Source organism: Carassius auratus, unplaced genomic scaffold, assembly GCF_003368295.1.
Source record: "Carassius auratus strain Wakin unplaced genomic scaffold, ASM336829v1 scaf_tig00003436, whole genome shotgun sequence".
NCBI classification, from domain to species: Eukaryota; Metazoa; Chordata; class Actinopteri; order Cypriniformes; family Cyprinidae; genus Carassius; species Carassius auratus.
The window spans coordinates 263779-281726 of NW_020523520.1; the positions used below are offsets into that span (position 1 = coordinate 263779).

The window sequence follows — 17948 nt, forward strand, 5'->3', positions numbered from 1 at the left end:
GTTGAAGAAAGCCATTACAAGACCAATGGCTCTTTGGATTGAAGAGGCGAGTAGAAACGCACCCTTGGAAGTGGACTGTGCAGAAGTTACACAAAGCAGCCACCTCGCCTTCAAAGGGCACTCGGACCAAATCTAGGACAGAGATTAAGCGCTGTCTCTGTGAGATATTGCGGGACTTTTCGGCTTGAGTAATAGGGTGGAGAAGCTCGCTGATTTACGCCGCGCTGGGGGCCAAGCAAATTGTTTAAGATGGAAAAGGCTAGACAGCCACGACTTGAGCTCCAGATAAAGATAAAATATCAGCAGACAGCTGTACATTTACAAGGGTGTTTTAATGTAGAGCATGTTTGCTTGAAGGGAGGCCTCCGATTTCATATCTGAAGAGCTTGCTTTTCTTTAAAGAAAAACATATACAGCTAAATTTAAATTAGTTGATTTTAAATATTGCAGATTTATATATATATATATATATATATATATATATATATATATATATATATATATATATATATATACATACTTATATATATATATATATATATATACATATATATATATATATATATATATATATATATATATATATATATAGACGTTTGTTCTTGTTTTAAGCATAAGCTCACTTAAATTTGTTCAAATCTCAGAGAACAAGAGTTCATATGTTCAGTATGCATCTCAAGTACATTTATCTTGACTTAAGAATGTTTAGATACACATTTTGAAAAACAAAGCAAAAACCCTGAGGATGGTATTCATTTTGTGCAGTGCATTCAATATTTAATGCATTGACTTTTAGACCTTAATTTGTGGAAAGGTGAATTAAGACTTTTTCAAACCCGCATTAACCTTGAATACAGTCCATAATTAAAAATCACACTAAATGAGACATTAACTATCAAGTGACAACCGTAAAATGTTTCTCTATTTAAAAAAATACAATACTCTGGACCTTTAAAATTCAATTCAGAGCTTCACATCTCATCAAGTTAATGCAGAGAGTTTAATAAAAATCAAAAAGTCAATAACAGATATATATGACAAACATACAAACAAAGATCATTTATATAAAAAAGTAAAATAAAATAAAAACATTTCCATCCAAATATGATTCACATTTCTTTCCGTTAGTTATATAAGAGTCACATTTCCCACGAACAGAATTTTACCTGTTAGATTTAAATTTTTGGTGTTGGCTGAGGATTGAAATGAATATTTACAACCTGACCACAACCGCTCAGTCACATAACCAGTGTGACCTACTCATAAATTAACTGGTCAAAAAGAGTGGATTTTTACAAACAGCATGGACGAGCGCTTCAGTGGAGAGAGCTTCACAATTCCAGATAAAAACAGGCCAAGGACGGATAGTTTTGATGAGTTTCACAAGGAGAAAAAAAAAGTACATTTTTAATTTACAACAGACATAATAAATTACTCTAAAAACGACATCATTAACTGTTAGTTACATAATATTTCACATCCCAAATCTCAAAATCTTATTTAAGACATTAGGTTTCCTCACTGGAACCATACTTTTATATTCAAGCCACTGTAATGGTGTATTTGAAGCCTGCTGCGAGCTGCCTCTAGGGGGCGCTGCACATGCAGATAAAGATAGTGTTGTCTTGTCTTGCCAGTTTCCCATATCCACAACCAGAACTATTATAAAGGAAAACAGACTATTGCTTTTCCTTAAACAAGCTGCAGTTAATGCTTTGGGATGGGGTCGCACCAGCACCCCATGCCAATGGGACGTGGCTCAGATGGCCAGCTGCAGCTTCGTCAGATTCCTCTGGTGCATGTTGTGGTGCCTGACGAGCTCATCAGACCTGGCGAACTTCTTCTGGCAGTTTGGCCATCTGCAGTTGAAGGGCTTCTCACCTGAGAGAGATAAAGAGGATATAGACATTAGCATGGAAACAAAGGTAAAAGTAGAAGATCTATAAGAAATATCAATATTTTTGAAATAATATTGAGGTCACCTAGAGTAGTGGTTCTCAACTGGTGGGTCGTAACCCAGATAATAAATAAATGCAAATAAACAAATTTAATTAATCATATAATTGTGTATAGGATAACAAAAAATTATAATTATTTAAATAATGTATCAAATTTGAAAAACTATGTTTATTTATTTAAAGCTGTGCATTCAACCAGTCCTTTACTGAAATTCCTAACTTGAAATTCATTAAAATTCAATACATTTAGACATATATTTTTTAATACAGCCATTATTTATGTTAATAATTTTGCATATGATTGGTCATACACAGTTATTGATACTAATGATATTTTTAAGACATTTTTATTGACTTTTGTATGGTAAGAATTTTTTCTGCTTTTAATATCTACTATCATTCGACTAAAACAAACAAACAAACAAAACAACAGGCATTATGAATATTTCACTACTAATAATTATTACTATTATTTATGCAAAACTTCCTTTGTGATCTACTATATTTATTTGTATTTATCTCTTTGTTTTATTTATCGATTATATTTATAAATGGACACAAAAAAATTTTCATCTGTTTTCGACATTATGCATTTAATAACTATTTTAAATTTTGAGTTATAATTAGTTGTGTTTTTTTCTAGTAAAGAAAAATGATGTACCGTTATTTAAGAATGGTAACAGGTTGTTGAAAATCGTGAATATTAGTAAAAAAAAAAAAAAAAAAAAAAAAAACTATATATATTATTTGTAGTTGAGAACCACTGCAGTCAACTGATTTTTCAGTGCGCTCTTTCGAATACACACAGAAAATATCAAGCTTATATCAAATCAATATCAAATCTTATATTATATCAAAGAGTGGAAAGAGAGGAGAGAATCATGAAAAAATGAAAAGGTTTACGCACTTGTTTTACCTGTATGTGTCCGGGTGTGGGTCTTAAGGTGGTCTGACCGTGAGAACTTTCTCTGACAGGTTTCGCACTGGAATGGCTTAACGCCTACACACACACAGGAACACACAAGTGTGGTCACACACACACACACATACAGCACACACACAAGGAGAGGACGTGTACAGGCTACAGTAGAGAGGCCATGCCAAAATGTGTCAAAATGAGTGAAAAAGTGCTCTTATATTAAGTATGTGAGCAATACATCAGCAAACACTTGCGCTAAATAATTGAGGAAATAATCAAAGTGTTTTCAAAGTGAAAATGTAAACATGTAGGCAACTTTAAGTGACAAATTGTAGACTATTAAAGTTTTTTGTTTAAGATATGAAGAATTAGCATCATTAACATCATTCTACTTGCATGGCAGTGTCGTTGTGGGTTTAGGGATTGTGGGAAATCTGAATCAAGTCTTTGGAGCCAATGCTATCTCACGACTAATTCGTACGAATTTTACGAGGTGGCTTATTCGTACGAATTTGTACGACCTCACACGATTTTATACGATTTGTCTAAACCCCAGTGATGGTTACGTTTAGGGGCGGGGTTAGGTGTATGTAATTTGTACAAATTCATACGAATTGTGCCACTCGTAAAATACGAGTGTGATCATACGAATTAGTACGAATAAGCCACCTCGTAAAATATGTACGAATTGCCGTGAGATCGGGTTGTTGGAGCCCTTTTAAAAAATAAAGTACACTATTTTGAAAATACTTCGTACTTTGAAAATAATATACTTTAAAATAATATATAATGTTTTTGGATACTTAACTGCATATTGTTGACAATTAAATGAAAATGTTTTTATAGTTCATATTAAATGCACTTAAGTACATCTTAATATGCGATTTCATAATTGTCATAATTATCTTCTATTGTCTTTGAAATATGATAAAAGTGTACTGTCGAATATACCGACAAGAATTTATGGTAAACTAAAATACGTTTTAATGTAATTTTTATTGAAACTTTCATGTCATGTACTTAATTATGTATGATGAAGTTGCAATTTAGTACATTTAAGATATATTAATTTTAAGATACACTAAATGACTTATAATCAAGTATTTGTGCATTAACATTTAAGTATACTTCTTTACAGCATGACAAAATATTAAAATAAAGATTTTAAATGTATTTTAAAGTAAAACATTTCATTTGACACTAGTGAGTTACTACACACTATTAGTAAAACAAAGTGAACTTTTTAAAAGTGTACTTAAGTGTGCTAGGAATGTACACTTAAATGATATATATATATATATAAATATATATATATATATATATATATATATATATATATATATATATATATATATATATATATATATATATATATATATATATATATATATATATATATATATATATATATATATATATATATATATATGTTTATATACTTTTTAAATGTAATACAATTAATCACACTTCTTTTTCAAAAGAGGGCATAGATCTGAAAATCTCCCTCACCAAATAGTTTAATATGCTACCAAGGAAGTACTTGAGGAAAACAGGAAAAGAGAAACTATAAGAGAAGTAGACGCAAACCTGTGTGTCTTCTCTGGTGTCTTTTCAGCTGGTCTGATCTGGAGAACCTGCGACCACAGTCTGTGAAGTCACACTGATAGGGTTTCTCCCCTATGAGTTTAATACAACCAAACATGTTAATGATAACCTTAGCATTTGTGCTAATGGTATTTATTTGTGGTATCTGTGTCTTACCTGTATGTTTACGGCTGTGCATCTGTAAGTGAGATAGTTTAAAGTATCTTTTGTTACAGCCTGGGTAGGCGCACATGAACGGCCTTTTTTCGTTGGTTTCAGATGAACGCACAATGGCGGGTGTAATGCCCGGTACTCTCCGCACATCCTGCGAGAAAGTCAAAAACATTCAGTTCATGCTACAGCAAAAGCTGCGCAGTGAACAAGACATCCAAACCCAGCGCCCATGGGGAAAACGAATGATTAGCATGTCCAATCGGTTCATTACTGCAGAATTAACTGTGAAATGATCATTCAGATTTCCCCATGCTACTGATATGAGCTCTAACTGTGAGCGGTTAGTCACGGATGTTAGGCAGACCCTATTTCACTGCTTCACTCCCCCCGTTCCTCCCCTTACCCTCATTTGCCCACTGCTAAAGCCCATCTGCTCTTAATTAAGTAGCGCTTAGCATAATGGCATTTCTGTACACTGGAGTGGTAATGAATGAGTGTTAAGTGTTACTGATAAGTAAATTACTGGAACTGTTCTACAGCTTTAGTGCCAGACTTATATATTGACCCCACGGGGATGATAACACAGCAGGCCAGGCAATACACGCAGCGCCTAGCATGCTACGTTTGATTTGTTTGTGACAGTTAAATTCAGATTAGCTGTCTGCAACGATAAATTTCAGATAACATTTTTTATGCATCTATCTATCTATCTATCTATCTATCTATCTATCTATCTATCTATCTATCTATCTATCTGTCTATCTGTCTATCTATCTAAACACTGCAAGTTGCCCATCATGCATTTATATAATAAAGAGGGAAAGAATAAACAGAGCGAGCGAGAGCGAGAGCAGCTCTGGAGTATCTCTTCTTTTACAGCTTTAAGGCCGCTGACAGACATTAATTAAGAGCTAATGATTTATATGGATACGCAGCAGGCAACTGGAAACTGCAGCTTTACGGCTAATGGACTTTTTTAAGTGATTCCTCTTCGCTTTTCATCCTGAAATGCCTTTCAAATCTCTCAACTATTCTGGCAGGGGCCTGCTTCCTCTCGCATTGCGTTCTCATTGCGTCAGATGGTTTTCTTCAGCACTTTATTGTTAAATTAAATTTGTCTCTCTTTTTTTATTAGTTATTTAAGGGACTGTACTGCACTTTTTAGATTATAGATCATTTTAGCAAGTTGTATAATCAAATTTTGATTTAGGGTTGTGTATGAGGTGTGTGTCGGTGTCTGTGTGTCTTTGTACGCCATGGCCTGACCTTGGCCCAATGTGGGCACATCCCTAGAGCACAAAGAATCTTACTGTGTCCTGAGAGTGAACTCAACAGGGCCGTGAGCAAGAGATACAGACCTGAAGGCCTCTGAAGACGCCGTGGGTGTGGATGCGGTACTGTGTGCTGCAGCTGTAGACCATGGGCGTGCTGGGGTCACTCTCATACCCTCCTGCGTGGCTGGTTGGGATTAAATAGGGGAATATTTTGTTAATGTGATCAGATGGAATAAAGTAGGTTTATAAAAAAATATATATAATAATTGAAAATAAAATAATGGAATTTTTATTTTCTAGTTATAAGCATAAATCTAGTGATTTCGTTATTATTTTTTACATTTTGTCTATTTATTTGATTTGTGTGCTTAAAACTTAAAAATTACCAATGGGGTAAAAAAAAAAAGGCAAGGATGCATTAAAATGATCAAATTTTACAAGCAAATACATTTATTATTTTACAAAAGATTCCTATTTTCATCAAATAAATGCAGCCATGGTGAGGATAAAAGACATCTTTCAAAGACATTTAAAAGTGAGCCCAACAAGTCACTGTATCAGATATTTTAACTAACTAAATAAGAGAAAAATACTGATTAACAAAATTATTATTAGCTTTTTTTGATAATGTTCAACAGTTAACAATTGCTCAACAATTGTTCCACGCTAAAGCAACTGTCCACAAAATGTAATTCTAACTCATAACTTACTCATTTGTGCACAACGGCAGATACAGTCCTTCCTAAGTCTCCCCATGCATTATTTCACATAGTTTGGATGACATATAGAGGGCATTGCTAGCCATAAAATACACAGTCAGAGTCATGTCTTTGTAACTCATCTTGACATTGGGGCAAATTGCTCCCTGTTTCAGAGAGCAATATTTTTGCCCTAAACATCTGAGGTAGGGCCAGTCAGAGAGATGAATGGGGAATGTATGGTCTTGCTCACTGTTGAACTTCTGCCTGAACCTCAGCGGTATGGCTTTTTACATCTCGCTGTAAAATCACGTTTCTCAAGACAATTCTACACCATGTTTCTCCGCTTTGGAGAAAAGACCACACATTATGGAAACTGTTACTGTGAGGATCTTGCCCTTGCTCAAACTAACTTTCACGAAGTTCACAAGTTCTCTTTGTCTGTATTCAAGACCAGCCAGACAGAAAAGACAGTCCAAAACAGTATCCTGCAGTAAATCTTCTCACAGTTCATTCATTCACCCAAGCCAAACCACCTTGGGCTTGCGACACGCATGGGATCTGGAGGTATGCGAAGAGCTGTAGATAGTTGGATGTATATAGAAATGATTAAGTTTGGCTTGAGGAGCCACAGCATCGCTTCCATGGCAGCCCCCTTGAGATCGATCAGCATGTCTGATTTTTCCTAAACTGAAACCAGCCCCGTCCCTCTCATTTATCAGCATATGAATCATTCGGTCACCCAGGGCTCCTCTGATTCTTTCACGGAGGCTGGGGAGAGGTCACAGCCTCCTCCCCGCCAGGCCGAACGTGATTGCAGATTCTCGCTTGGGTCCCAGGGGGAGTAAAGACTGTCCCATTGTGCACTGATGCACTTCCACCTCCCCCCCTGCACGGCTCCCTTCCTCTCGGCAGGTCGGCGCTCGGCCCGGTCAAGGCTGAGGTGCCACTGGTAGAAATATATGGCAGGATATCATTCTCTAGCCAGACAAAACAGAGGCTAATTCTGCATGTGCACACTCAACTCTCTGGCACAAACAAAAAAGATGAGAAGAAAGTTGTGGAGAAGAGATCATGGCCATGTGAAACTTTGCTAAAAAGAACCGTCTCACAAGAGTCATTTGTTTGGGAACCAGCCAAAACTTCTTGATCTTTTTGATTCACTCAAAAACCTGATTCCTTAGAATCATTTGTTTCGGGAATCAGACTAAACTGGTTGCGCTGTAATTAATTCACTACAAGGAACTGACTTATTCACAAGAAACCATTGTTCCAAATCAGACTACACTTGAAGAGGTTTTCGTTTCACTAAAAAGAAGCTGTTTATAGGAGTAACTGTAATCTGATTTAAATGAATCGAGTTGTCTGTTGATTCAGTTGAATAAGGCAGGAAACACATTAACATTATTGTGTTCCGCAAGAATGGAGGAAAAATGTGCGTGACAACAGTTAACGGATCCGAATGTCACTCGGTTAAGCTATTTAAAGCAATAGAACTGGTTCTTAACAGGAAAAAACACTTCTTAATTTTAACACCTACGATTCCATTCAACCAATAGCATACATTTGGGATAAGTGTTAAAGAAACCTGTCAACATTTATGCTTTTTTTTTTTTTTGGTGGTGCTAGAGGCACAAAAATTACTCATTTCACCTTAAATAATATTTTTAATTTAAAAAAAAATATATATATATATTTTGTCATCAAACTTTTCTCTTTCTTATAGTATTGTACTATTTGAAATGAATTTGCATGGCAATGCACCAGAAAAGAAACAGAACCCAACCCATCGTGGTTCACACACATAATCCAACTTGAATTCAGACTTTTTATCAGGCCCTCACAATAAATTAAATTCCCATTCATTATTCCTAGTCTAAGTACCAGCTTAAATGAAGCATATTATAAGTCCTCCTCCTCTCTCAGCTGAAACAGATATGGGCTTACTCAAATCACAGAAGAATTTCCTACGTGACAGAAGCGGGTCACGTCGACCTACCTCTTTATAGTGGACGCCAGAGAGTTGACGGGATTCCACGCCATGCATTCCAGCTGCGACGCTGCCATTTGATATAAATTATCGCTGCTAAGATTGAAAACAACAGAAATACTATTGAAGAACATATGCATATACAGTATTTTCCTGTACTACAAGCACTCTTAATCTTAAAAAAACAGCAACCACTGTCAGATGTAAAGAATGTGTGAATGAAAAATAGCCTTTTTGACAAAAGCATCCTGGGTAACAGCGAATGAATGTGTCATATGTGCACAAAAAAAAGGAGGTTAACCAAACCACTGGGGTGATCAGTTAATCAGGTGATCCCTCTGACCAAAAACCTGCCATGCTTTATTAAAAGCCTGTCCGTAGGACCATTAGTTTCCTTGCCAGGTGCTCACCCAAACACATAGTTTGGATTTATCTACAGCAACTCTGACATCATAGTGTTTCATCATAGACAGGCCACAGTGTACGGCGGTATGAACTGGTACCTGGTACTGCGCTTGCTTCACTGCTGGAGAAACATAACAGTATTTCAGTATCAACAGAGAAAATACTGGCTGAAGGACCTAATCTGACACGTTTGTGTTAGAAATGTTTCAGGACCATTCCAAAAATGATAACTTAGTTTAGTTGTGATTGACAGTATAAATTAAATTTTGATGACTTGTCATAAATGTTAAACTCAATCAACAGCATTTGTGGCATAGTGTTGGTTAGCCCCAAAATACATTTTGACTTCCTTTTCTTAAAAAAATTAAATAAAAACTGCTTTATATTGAGCCACTTACAACGAAAGCGAATGAACCCAATTCCTAAATGTTAAAATATTTCAAATGTATAGTCTCAAGACTTACAGTAAACATTATACGATATATGCATTAACATGATTTTAGTGTGAAGCAATTGCGAACTAATCTTTCCTGTGTAAAGTTGTACAGTTTTACAATTCATTGTCATAACTAACGCCTAAAACTTTAAATTACTGTACAAATGATTATTTATAAAGCTCTGCATCTCAAATAATAATACACAGGTTTTAACAGAATTAATATCAGTACTTTTATAAAATGAACCTGTAAGATTCCTTTAAACAGGATAGAATACATGAAATGTTTAAACAAGATGTACAGTAGCCACAAGATGTACAGTAAACTATGTTTTACTATGATTTTAGCATGTATTATGCAAAAATTGCATACTAATCATGTAAAGATGTATCCAATTTGATGATTAATTTGCAGGACAACGTGATCCCTAAAACCATAAAACCCAAAAAAAAAAGGTGAAATTAATTTACAAAGCTTTGCAGCTCAAATAATACACAGGTTTTTTTAATACACAACTTTGCTCTGTGAACATGGTCTGGATCTTTGTTTTTCAGTTTTGACGCACCAGACACAGATGGAAGCAGGAAATCTGTAGATTGTGAATGGTTTACATTTTCGTACACTACATCTGCTTTTGAGATTAACAGCCTAATTTTACTTTGAAAATCTGGACATGTTTTTATTCCAGCCGCCTTGTGCTACCTAAAAACTGCTTTAACCAGAGGCCTGTGTAAATACAGGGCTGTAGGTACCAGGCGTTTGATTTGAAAAGCATCACAGCGTTCTGATTTGAGGATTCACAGCCGCTTCACTGCAGCCCGATAGATAGGAGACTGTTTATTACAGCGCAGAGGAACGGGAACTGGAAAATGCTGTACGACCTGAGTCAAAGTCCTCTTATCATCCCAATTCTGTTATTTTGAATCTTTATGTTCCCTCTGTGCTGGAAAAACAACATGGCGAAAGCATCCGAGGAATGTGAGATCATTCTGGGGCTGTAGTACTCACACTGTTAGCCGAAGTTGCGAAGGGAATTCCACTGAGAACAGTTAACCACTTATCAGAATGAAAGAATTCAGAGCTGGTCTGAAAGTGCAAACGGGAGGTGGATTAAACCGTTTATCTTGGCCTAGTACACAATGCTGTTCAGCACTTGACCTTTATTAAGCACATTTGACAGGACCCAGCTTTTAATTGGCAATATGCTGTGAAAGGAAATTATACCTATTTGCATTTTAAACCCCTGACACTATTGTTTTATACTGATTAAATAAAATTTGAGACTTTTTTCCCATAATTTATATATATAAAGATTAGATCGCTGTTAAAAAATTTGGGGTCTGTACGTTTTATTTTTTTAAGAGATTCATACTTTTATTCGACAAGGATGCATTAAATTAATCAAATGTTATAAAATATTTATTTTGTTCTTTTGAGCTTTCTGTTAATCAAAGAATCTGAAAAAATATATATATAATTGTTAATAATAATTAAATATTAGAATGATTCCTGAAGGATCATGTGACACTGAAGACTGGAGTAATGATGCTGAAAATTCAGCTTTGCATCACAGGAATAAATTACATTTTGAAATATTTTAAAATAGAACACAGCTCTTTTAATTTTAATAAGATTTTACAATAGTACTGTCTTTACTGTATCCTTCATCAAATTAATGCAGTCTCTACACTTTAAAAATAATTGTAAAAATCTTACCGACCCTAAACTTTTGAATGGCAGTGCATATGTTTAATGCTTTAACCATTTTTTGTTCTTTAAAAAAAAATCCTTACAGAAACTTTCGAACATCCTCCTTTTCCTTCTCTTGTTGCCTAACTTTCCCACTTCCTCTACGTACTCAGTGGCAACGTGACTTTTTGGAGGAGCCATAACAGATTCTGACGTGTCTTTGATTGTTGCACAGTCCTGTTCACTGAACAGAACCGGATTTGAACTTCCTGCGACCCATGTGTCCTAACAGCTATCAGTTGTACTGTCTGTAGCCTGTCTGGACAATTTTATTTATTTTTTTTTTTAAGAATTTGGTGACCATGTGCATGCCTTTTCTTTCATATTGCTCATGTCTCATTTCATATCTCATTTCCTTCATATCTTTTAAGATACATATTATATTTTATGAAATCGGTTTTTCTGTTAAGAAAACATTTAAGAAACTTTCGAAGTGGCAATGACCTGCATGTCTTGAAGAGGGAGAGTGAGGAGTCAGACATGTAAGGAACACGTTTCAGAAGGCTTTGAGATGTTATTTGTAAAGGATAGGACTGGAGCCGTACCTGTTGTATGGGTTCCTCAGGAGCAGAGCCTGACTTCCTGTACAGCTGTCTGAGGGAGTGTGGCAGCCGTATACTGGAGGAGGGACAGGATACTGCTGGTCACCTGAAAGAAAACAAACATAAATCAAAAACCTTTGATGGCGTTTATTTCTGGCACTGATTTGATTTCTAAGATCTTACCAAGGCATCTACAACATCTTTGTATTTGCCAAAAATCAGATTTATATATATATATATATATATATATATATGTTATTATTATTATTATTGGTAGTAGTATTATTATTAATAATAATAATAATAATAAAAACCATATTCTTATATTATATACATATATAATATATACTTATATTATATTAATTATCTCTTGTGTATTATTTAATGTCTTTTTGGATTTAATATGTATCTTTTTGGATTTTATTATCAATATTAACTATGTAAGTATTGTAGAAAATAAAATATTATAAAAAGAAAAAGATAAATATTTATATTTAATACAAAATCTTTTGCGTTTTTTGTGTTCATTCTTTTTTTCCAGTCTTTTATGTTTTCTTCTTTGTTGTGTATAACTTTGGACCAGTTTATATGTTTTAAATAAATTAATTATTTTAAAGTAAACATGACTTCATACAGTACTTATGCAAGAGATAAAGAAATTAATTTTTTTTTCCTTAAGAAATGTTCTAATGTTTCACTTCTTTCACTCCTTGGATAACCACATTGTGTTGTTGTGTTTTAATACAATTTGTTTTTAATACTTTTGTGTAGAGTTTAATTAATGAGAATGAAGATTTGTGCACTCTGTTTGTCTGGAGTCCCTGATGGGAAATATCCATGCCTAGATGCTCAGAGTATCATAACTTTGCTGTCCAGCGGAATGCATGATCGAGCATGTGTGGCGTAGTCCGTCTTACAAAGGCAATATGAGCGTGAGGGAGGGTTATGGAGACGCAGCCGAGTACACTTAGCAGTTATGAAAACAACAGGATGACTTTCTTTGAAGCCATAAAGCACGCAGACCTCTCGCTCTCCGTTTCAAAGTGCAAATGAGGAATCACTGCTTTGGCTCATCCGGTCCCCGTATTATGAATGCGTCTCATGGTAATTCTAAACATTCCAAAAGGCATCTCACATTGCAGAGTCTCCCGGTCACAAGCATGGAGACCTCAGAGAGATATTACTGTGGCACAATGAACACCAAATCGTCCGGTTAGCTGTTTGCTGATGTTTAATATTATGAAGTACATAAGAGCAGAAAAGTTTATGGGGCGAAGAAAAGTTTAGGCTGATTTACTATTCTGCAATGGGACGTTTTTGTGCAACTTGCCCCCTGAATGACATTACAGAGATCGCTCTGTAAGTTCAAAGAGCAAGGGCACGATCTCAAACACGCAGAAAGTGTTCGCAGATTAAAGTCTCTTCCAATATGTGCACTTATAAAAACATTACAAAATGTAATTAAGTGCATGGTGTGTTTGTTTACCCATGTTGCTTTGCTGCGTGATGGGGTCCTCGTGCTTGAAGGAATGGTTGGGAAACTGCGAGGTGTGGTGGGAAGGTGTGTGTCCGTAGTTCGTGGCTCCATCAAAAGACACTGTGCCATAACCTGGGAGTCAGAAATATTGAACATATATATTTGTTAATATTTTATTATAAAAAAACATTTATATATTTTAAATATATAAATAACAACAATATATTTCAAAAAATTTATAATTATATATAAGTGTAAATATAGATTTTACACAAAGATCTTATGTTTTTGAAATTTTTGAATTGCATTATTATTCCGTAAATGTCTAATATTTTTATAAGTTAGAATTATATTTTAAATATAAGTTATGTACCGTTTATTGCCTAATTAATCAGGAAACTTTTGTTATTCTGTTATTAAACAAACACACAGCATCTCTCCATATAATAGGAATATTCTTTCTTGGATGCTAATCAGTCCTCCGTTTCCCAGCGGGGGTGAGCGGACAAGCTGTGCGAGGAAAACAAACGCCGGCAGGACGGTGTAGCCGAGAGCCGACACCAGGTTTAGGGGTGAATCATGCCTCGGTGTAACCCCAGGTCAGACGCAGCATCGTAAATCATGATCTCCCACCACCAGCTTCATTAATTACAAGCCAACCACTTTCACCTCAGACAGAGAAAAACTCATTAAAGATGACCATTTCTCTTCCACCCTTCCAGGTCTCAGCAAGAGTTTGAACCTGGGAGTCAGTGAAGAGCTGGTCAATGGCTGGAAGTGTGGCCTGATGCTGCGAAGAGTGGCAGTACCCACAATTAACTGTAACTTTAGATTTCCAAAACGCAATTTAGATCTAAATGAGTATCAGATGGCTTAGGGAGTGATGGTGGGTTTAATAATTCTGGGTTAACTCAGACAAGACAAGATCTCCTGTATGATCTTATTTATTATTATTGATGATCTTTTCTTATTAAAGTTAGAACATTTTAATAAATAATAATAATAATACAATTATACAATACCAAGAGTGGATTAAAAACTTGGATTCAATTGTTAGGAGTGCAAAATATGTAGCAATTTTGTAAGGTGTTTATTTAATGAAAGGAGGGCAATTATCTATAATCATAAAATGCACAGAAGATATCAAATATGAATTTTATTTAAACATCAGAAATGCAGGTGTCCATACGACTTATCGTCAGAAAGAATAAAACATTCATTTTACTTTTCTCGTCAGAGTATCTCGCAGTAAAATATAATTTCAAAACATTTTGGTGCAAAATCATTAAACGTTCGCAGTACTTCTCTAATTTAGTCTTTTTTAAAATCTGTTAATTACTTAAATACAGTCTCCGACAATATGATTACTGAATGACAACTATACAAACAGGCATTTAGTCATCCTTATGTAAAATAAAACCATAGGTGCAATAATATTAGAAGTTTTTTCATCTTTGTTTTTAAAAGATGCAGTTTGTCATTATAAAGAGAAAGAAAATATATATTTTTTCTTCTCTTTCTTTTCAAGTTGAAAACCCAAAGTCAGTAACCTGAAGTCACAGTGACACAATAATGAGTCACATGCATTAAACGCCTGTGTGATGAGATGCTTGCAACATATCTGTAAAATATCTGGGAACTGTTTTTCCAAATACAGGAGCACTGTGATACATAATTACTCAAGGCAGATAAATATGTGTGAGGTGATGACCCCGGTGATGGATAAATCACAGAATACATTTACTTATTTACTACTGTTAAAACAAGTTCATACAAGCAAACTACACAATTTACACTCTTCAAACATTGCCCAATAAAATACTCACACTCACATTAAAAAAATGAAAATATTAGACGATAAACCTCTAATAAATGTATTTAAATGAGGGTTTCAAATAATGACAACCTTCTGAGAGTCTTATTTGTAAATACAAATGTATTTTAGTTTATAAAACAATTGTATACATTTGTAATTAAAATTAATAATGATAAGATGTATTATTAATAATTCAAAATAAAATAAAAATAAAAAGTCTTTGTGTAATCAATATTTCTGAACACTGTTGTCCTATTTAGATATTTCGTCTAATTTATTAACAGTGACTTTTATGCCAGTATCTGACTTATTTAAATGGTCTAGTTTCAACATATTATTAAATTTAGAGTGATGATATGCGAAATCATAGCTAAAAATAAAGAGCAGAAATCTTAAAAAATGTTTGTTTTTTCAAGAAGTACAACATAAAAGCTTTAGTAAGCTTGCGTTAAATGTATTAAACAGATGAAATCTAAACTGAAAGACTGGGGGAAAAAATGAAATTAAAATAAGCTGTAAATTTATAGGCCCCATAAACTCTTAAATATAAATGTTTCAAGAAGATGTTATTCACAGTGATTCAGCATAAGAGCCATTCTGGGTTCCACAAAGAACCTTTCAGTAAACAGTTCTTACAAGAATAGTTTTCCTCAATATGAAATTGTTAATTATATTTTAATAATCTCTTTTTTTCCGCTATAAAGAGCCTTATGTGGAATGTGAAACTCTAATAAAGAATCTTTATTTTTTTAACGTCATGTTTTTGCCCTTGTTAAATATATTACAATGATAAATGATGGCTTATCGTTTTTAAGCATTTCAAAGCAATGTCACAAAGAAGCAATAACAGAATAACAGATATATTTAAGCAGTTTCTCACCCTGATTCCTGGAGCTGGGCTGGCTGTCCATGCAGTTGGAGAGGTAAGGACCATTGCTGAACATCCTGGGCTGACTGGGTGGAGGCTGGCTGGGTGGAGGGGCCCCGAAGGCTCCGTACCTGCAGGCCCCAGTGCCAGTGAACTGTCCGGAGAAGTGCACGGTAAAGGCGCTTAGCCCACAGTGAGGGTCTTCATGGGGGTCGGCCGTACCCCAACTGGGCTCCTGCTTGATGAAAGAGTGCTGGGCCAGCGAGCTGTAGGGAGCTCCGGTGTGAAAGTCCAGCATCGGAGCCCACTGTGGGGTGCTGCTCACGGGCAGGGTGCAGTTACCGTTCCCCACAGGCAGTGGGGGCACGGGAGGGAGAAGAGTGTTGAGGTCACGTACATCAGAACCCATTTTTGGCTACTCACAAAATAGGCCCAGCTGAGAGATGTTTGAGTTCGGTGCTAAAATCCAAAGTCAAGGTGTCATTGCTGAGTCAAGATGGGTCACGGCCAGAAAAAAAGTGTAGCGGCTTTACGTTTTCGTTTTTTTTAACCAGAATAGTCCATGTCACAATGGGAGAAAGCTAACGGGGGCTCGGTTGGGAGGTCCCAGCAGGAGCTAGTTCTCGCAGGCTCTGTGAATGGAGTGACGAGGGAAGAAGAGATGTTCCTCCTTTCTTGCGTGTCTGTTTTCTTTGGAGGCCCAGGAGCTCGCATACAGCCACTCTGAGGAGTCGGGAGGAGGAGGAGGAGCTACGGCTAGTGAGGATGAGGAAAGATGAGCATTACATTTCATTCATTTATTCTCCCTGTACAATACTCCTCCCTGTATACTCACAGCATTCTGGGAGTCTCAATAAACTGTGTGTTTGTGGGAGTTAAGTGCATGGATAACAATGATTCAGAGACTGGCTTTTATGAGCTTTGAAACACATTATAGCAGACCATGTAAAAGTTAATAAATGCACTTCTGATTTTAGCTACAGAATCCAGATTTGAAGCACTATGTGAGGTGGCTATTGAAGAGGTAGAAATAAATGTAAATTCCGTTTTGAATTGAAATTAAAAAATGTAATTGGTTTGTGAAAGGAAAGGCTGTAAGTTTTAACTGATCTAATCCTATGCTTTGGTTAAATAGCTTTTAATTTAGTTTCCACCCTATATTTTGAGGCGCGTGACCTTGCCTCGAAATGACCGCGCGCAAGTTCGCGCTTTATCATTACACTAACATCCATCAAACCTAATGTTTCTCTCTCTTTCTCTCTCTCTATCGCTCTCAAACGGCCTAATATGCATTAAACAAATGCGGCTGCCCTTTTAATAATTCAGGGCATTTTATTAAACTGTTTAAGAGCATTATGGCCGTATGAAATTCATGCCAATCAAGGCAAAATTATATTGTCAAAGTATAACAAAATCTTTAACATTTGTTACAAAATATTTAAGAGAACGGAAATTGATAGTTAAACGGTGTTATTGTTTGTCACATTTTTTTTTTTAAAATTAATGGCAGACCGAAAAAAAAGATCACTGACTCCGCAACTTCTTTTAAAACTTTTAAACGAGGATAATAATAATAATAATAATAATAGGTAATAATAAATGCCCAATCAATTATTGGTATATTTACCAATATTCCCTATATTTACCAATATTCACTCCCCAAATAAAAATCAGTTTCATGACAATTTTATGCAATGTGTTTTAATTTTACAACGAACTTAGGCTTAATATACAGCAGTGAAAATAAACTGTACAGACGATAGGCCTAGCTATTTATTATTTTTATATCAGTAGTTTTTATTATTATTAATATTTCAGAGTTGTTAATTGTTGTAACTTATTCTTTGATATATTTATTAAGCTCTTCATAATGTTTCTCATAACCTAACATTTATGAAAAGCGCTGCATAATGAAAAGAAACTTGCTTGATGATTCAACTCGCTCCTAGTCAGAAAAATAACCTTGAGGATCCGTAACAATTTTTGTTTCATTTTTGTCTGAATAAAAGTTTCTAATCATTATCGAGTGAGAAAATCTGCAGGTGCTCGCGTTCACC

General features: G+C 35.1%; 1 protein-coding gene across 4 annotated transcripts; it reads right to left on the bottom strand.

Annotated features, from left to right (window-relative positions):
• Positions 1–981: 981 nt before the first annotated feature.
• On the bottom strand, positions 982–16700 carry LOC113070199 (Wilms tumor protein homolog). 4 transcript variants are annotated; one of them, XM_026243417.1, is made up of 9 exons: positions 15904–16700; positions 13217–13339; positions 11734–11836; positions 8607–8690; positions 5994–6093; positions 4639–4786; positions 4465–4554; positions 2875–2958; positions 982–1881 (listed from the first exon to the last, which is right to left on the bottom strand). In XM_026243417.1, exons 1-9 carry the CDS (start codon positions 16298–16300, stop codon positions 1760–1762), a joined length of 1251 nt encoding a protein of 416 aa, XP_026099202.1. In that variant the 5' UTR covers positions 16301–16700; the 3' UTR covers positions 982–1759. The 4 variants fall into 4 exon arrangements, with proteins under 4 accessions (XP_026099202.1, XP_026099201.1, XP_026099199.1 ...); XM_026243416.1 differs by having other exon boundaries at positions 8607–8693; positions 15904–16697; XM_026243414.1 differs by having other exon boundaries at positions 2866–2958; positions 8607–8693; positions 15904–16693.
• Positions 16701–17948: the final 1248 nt, after the last annotated feature.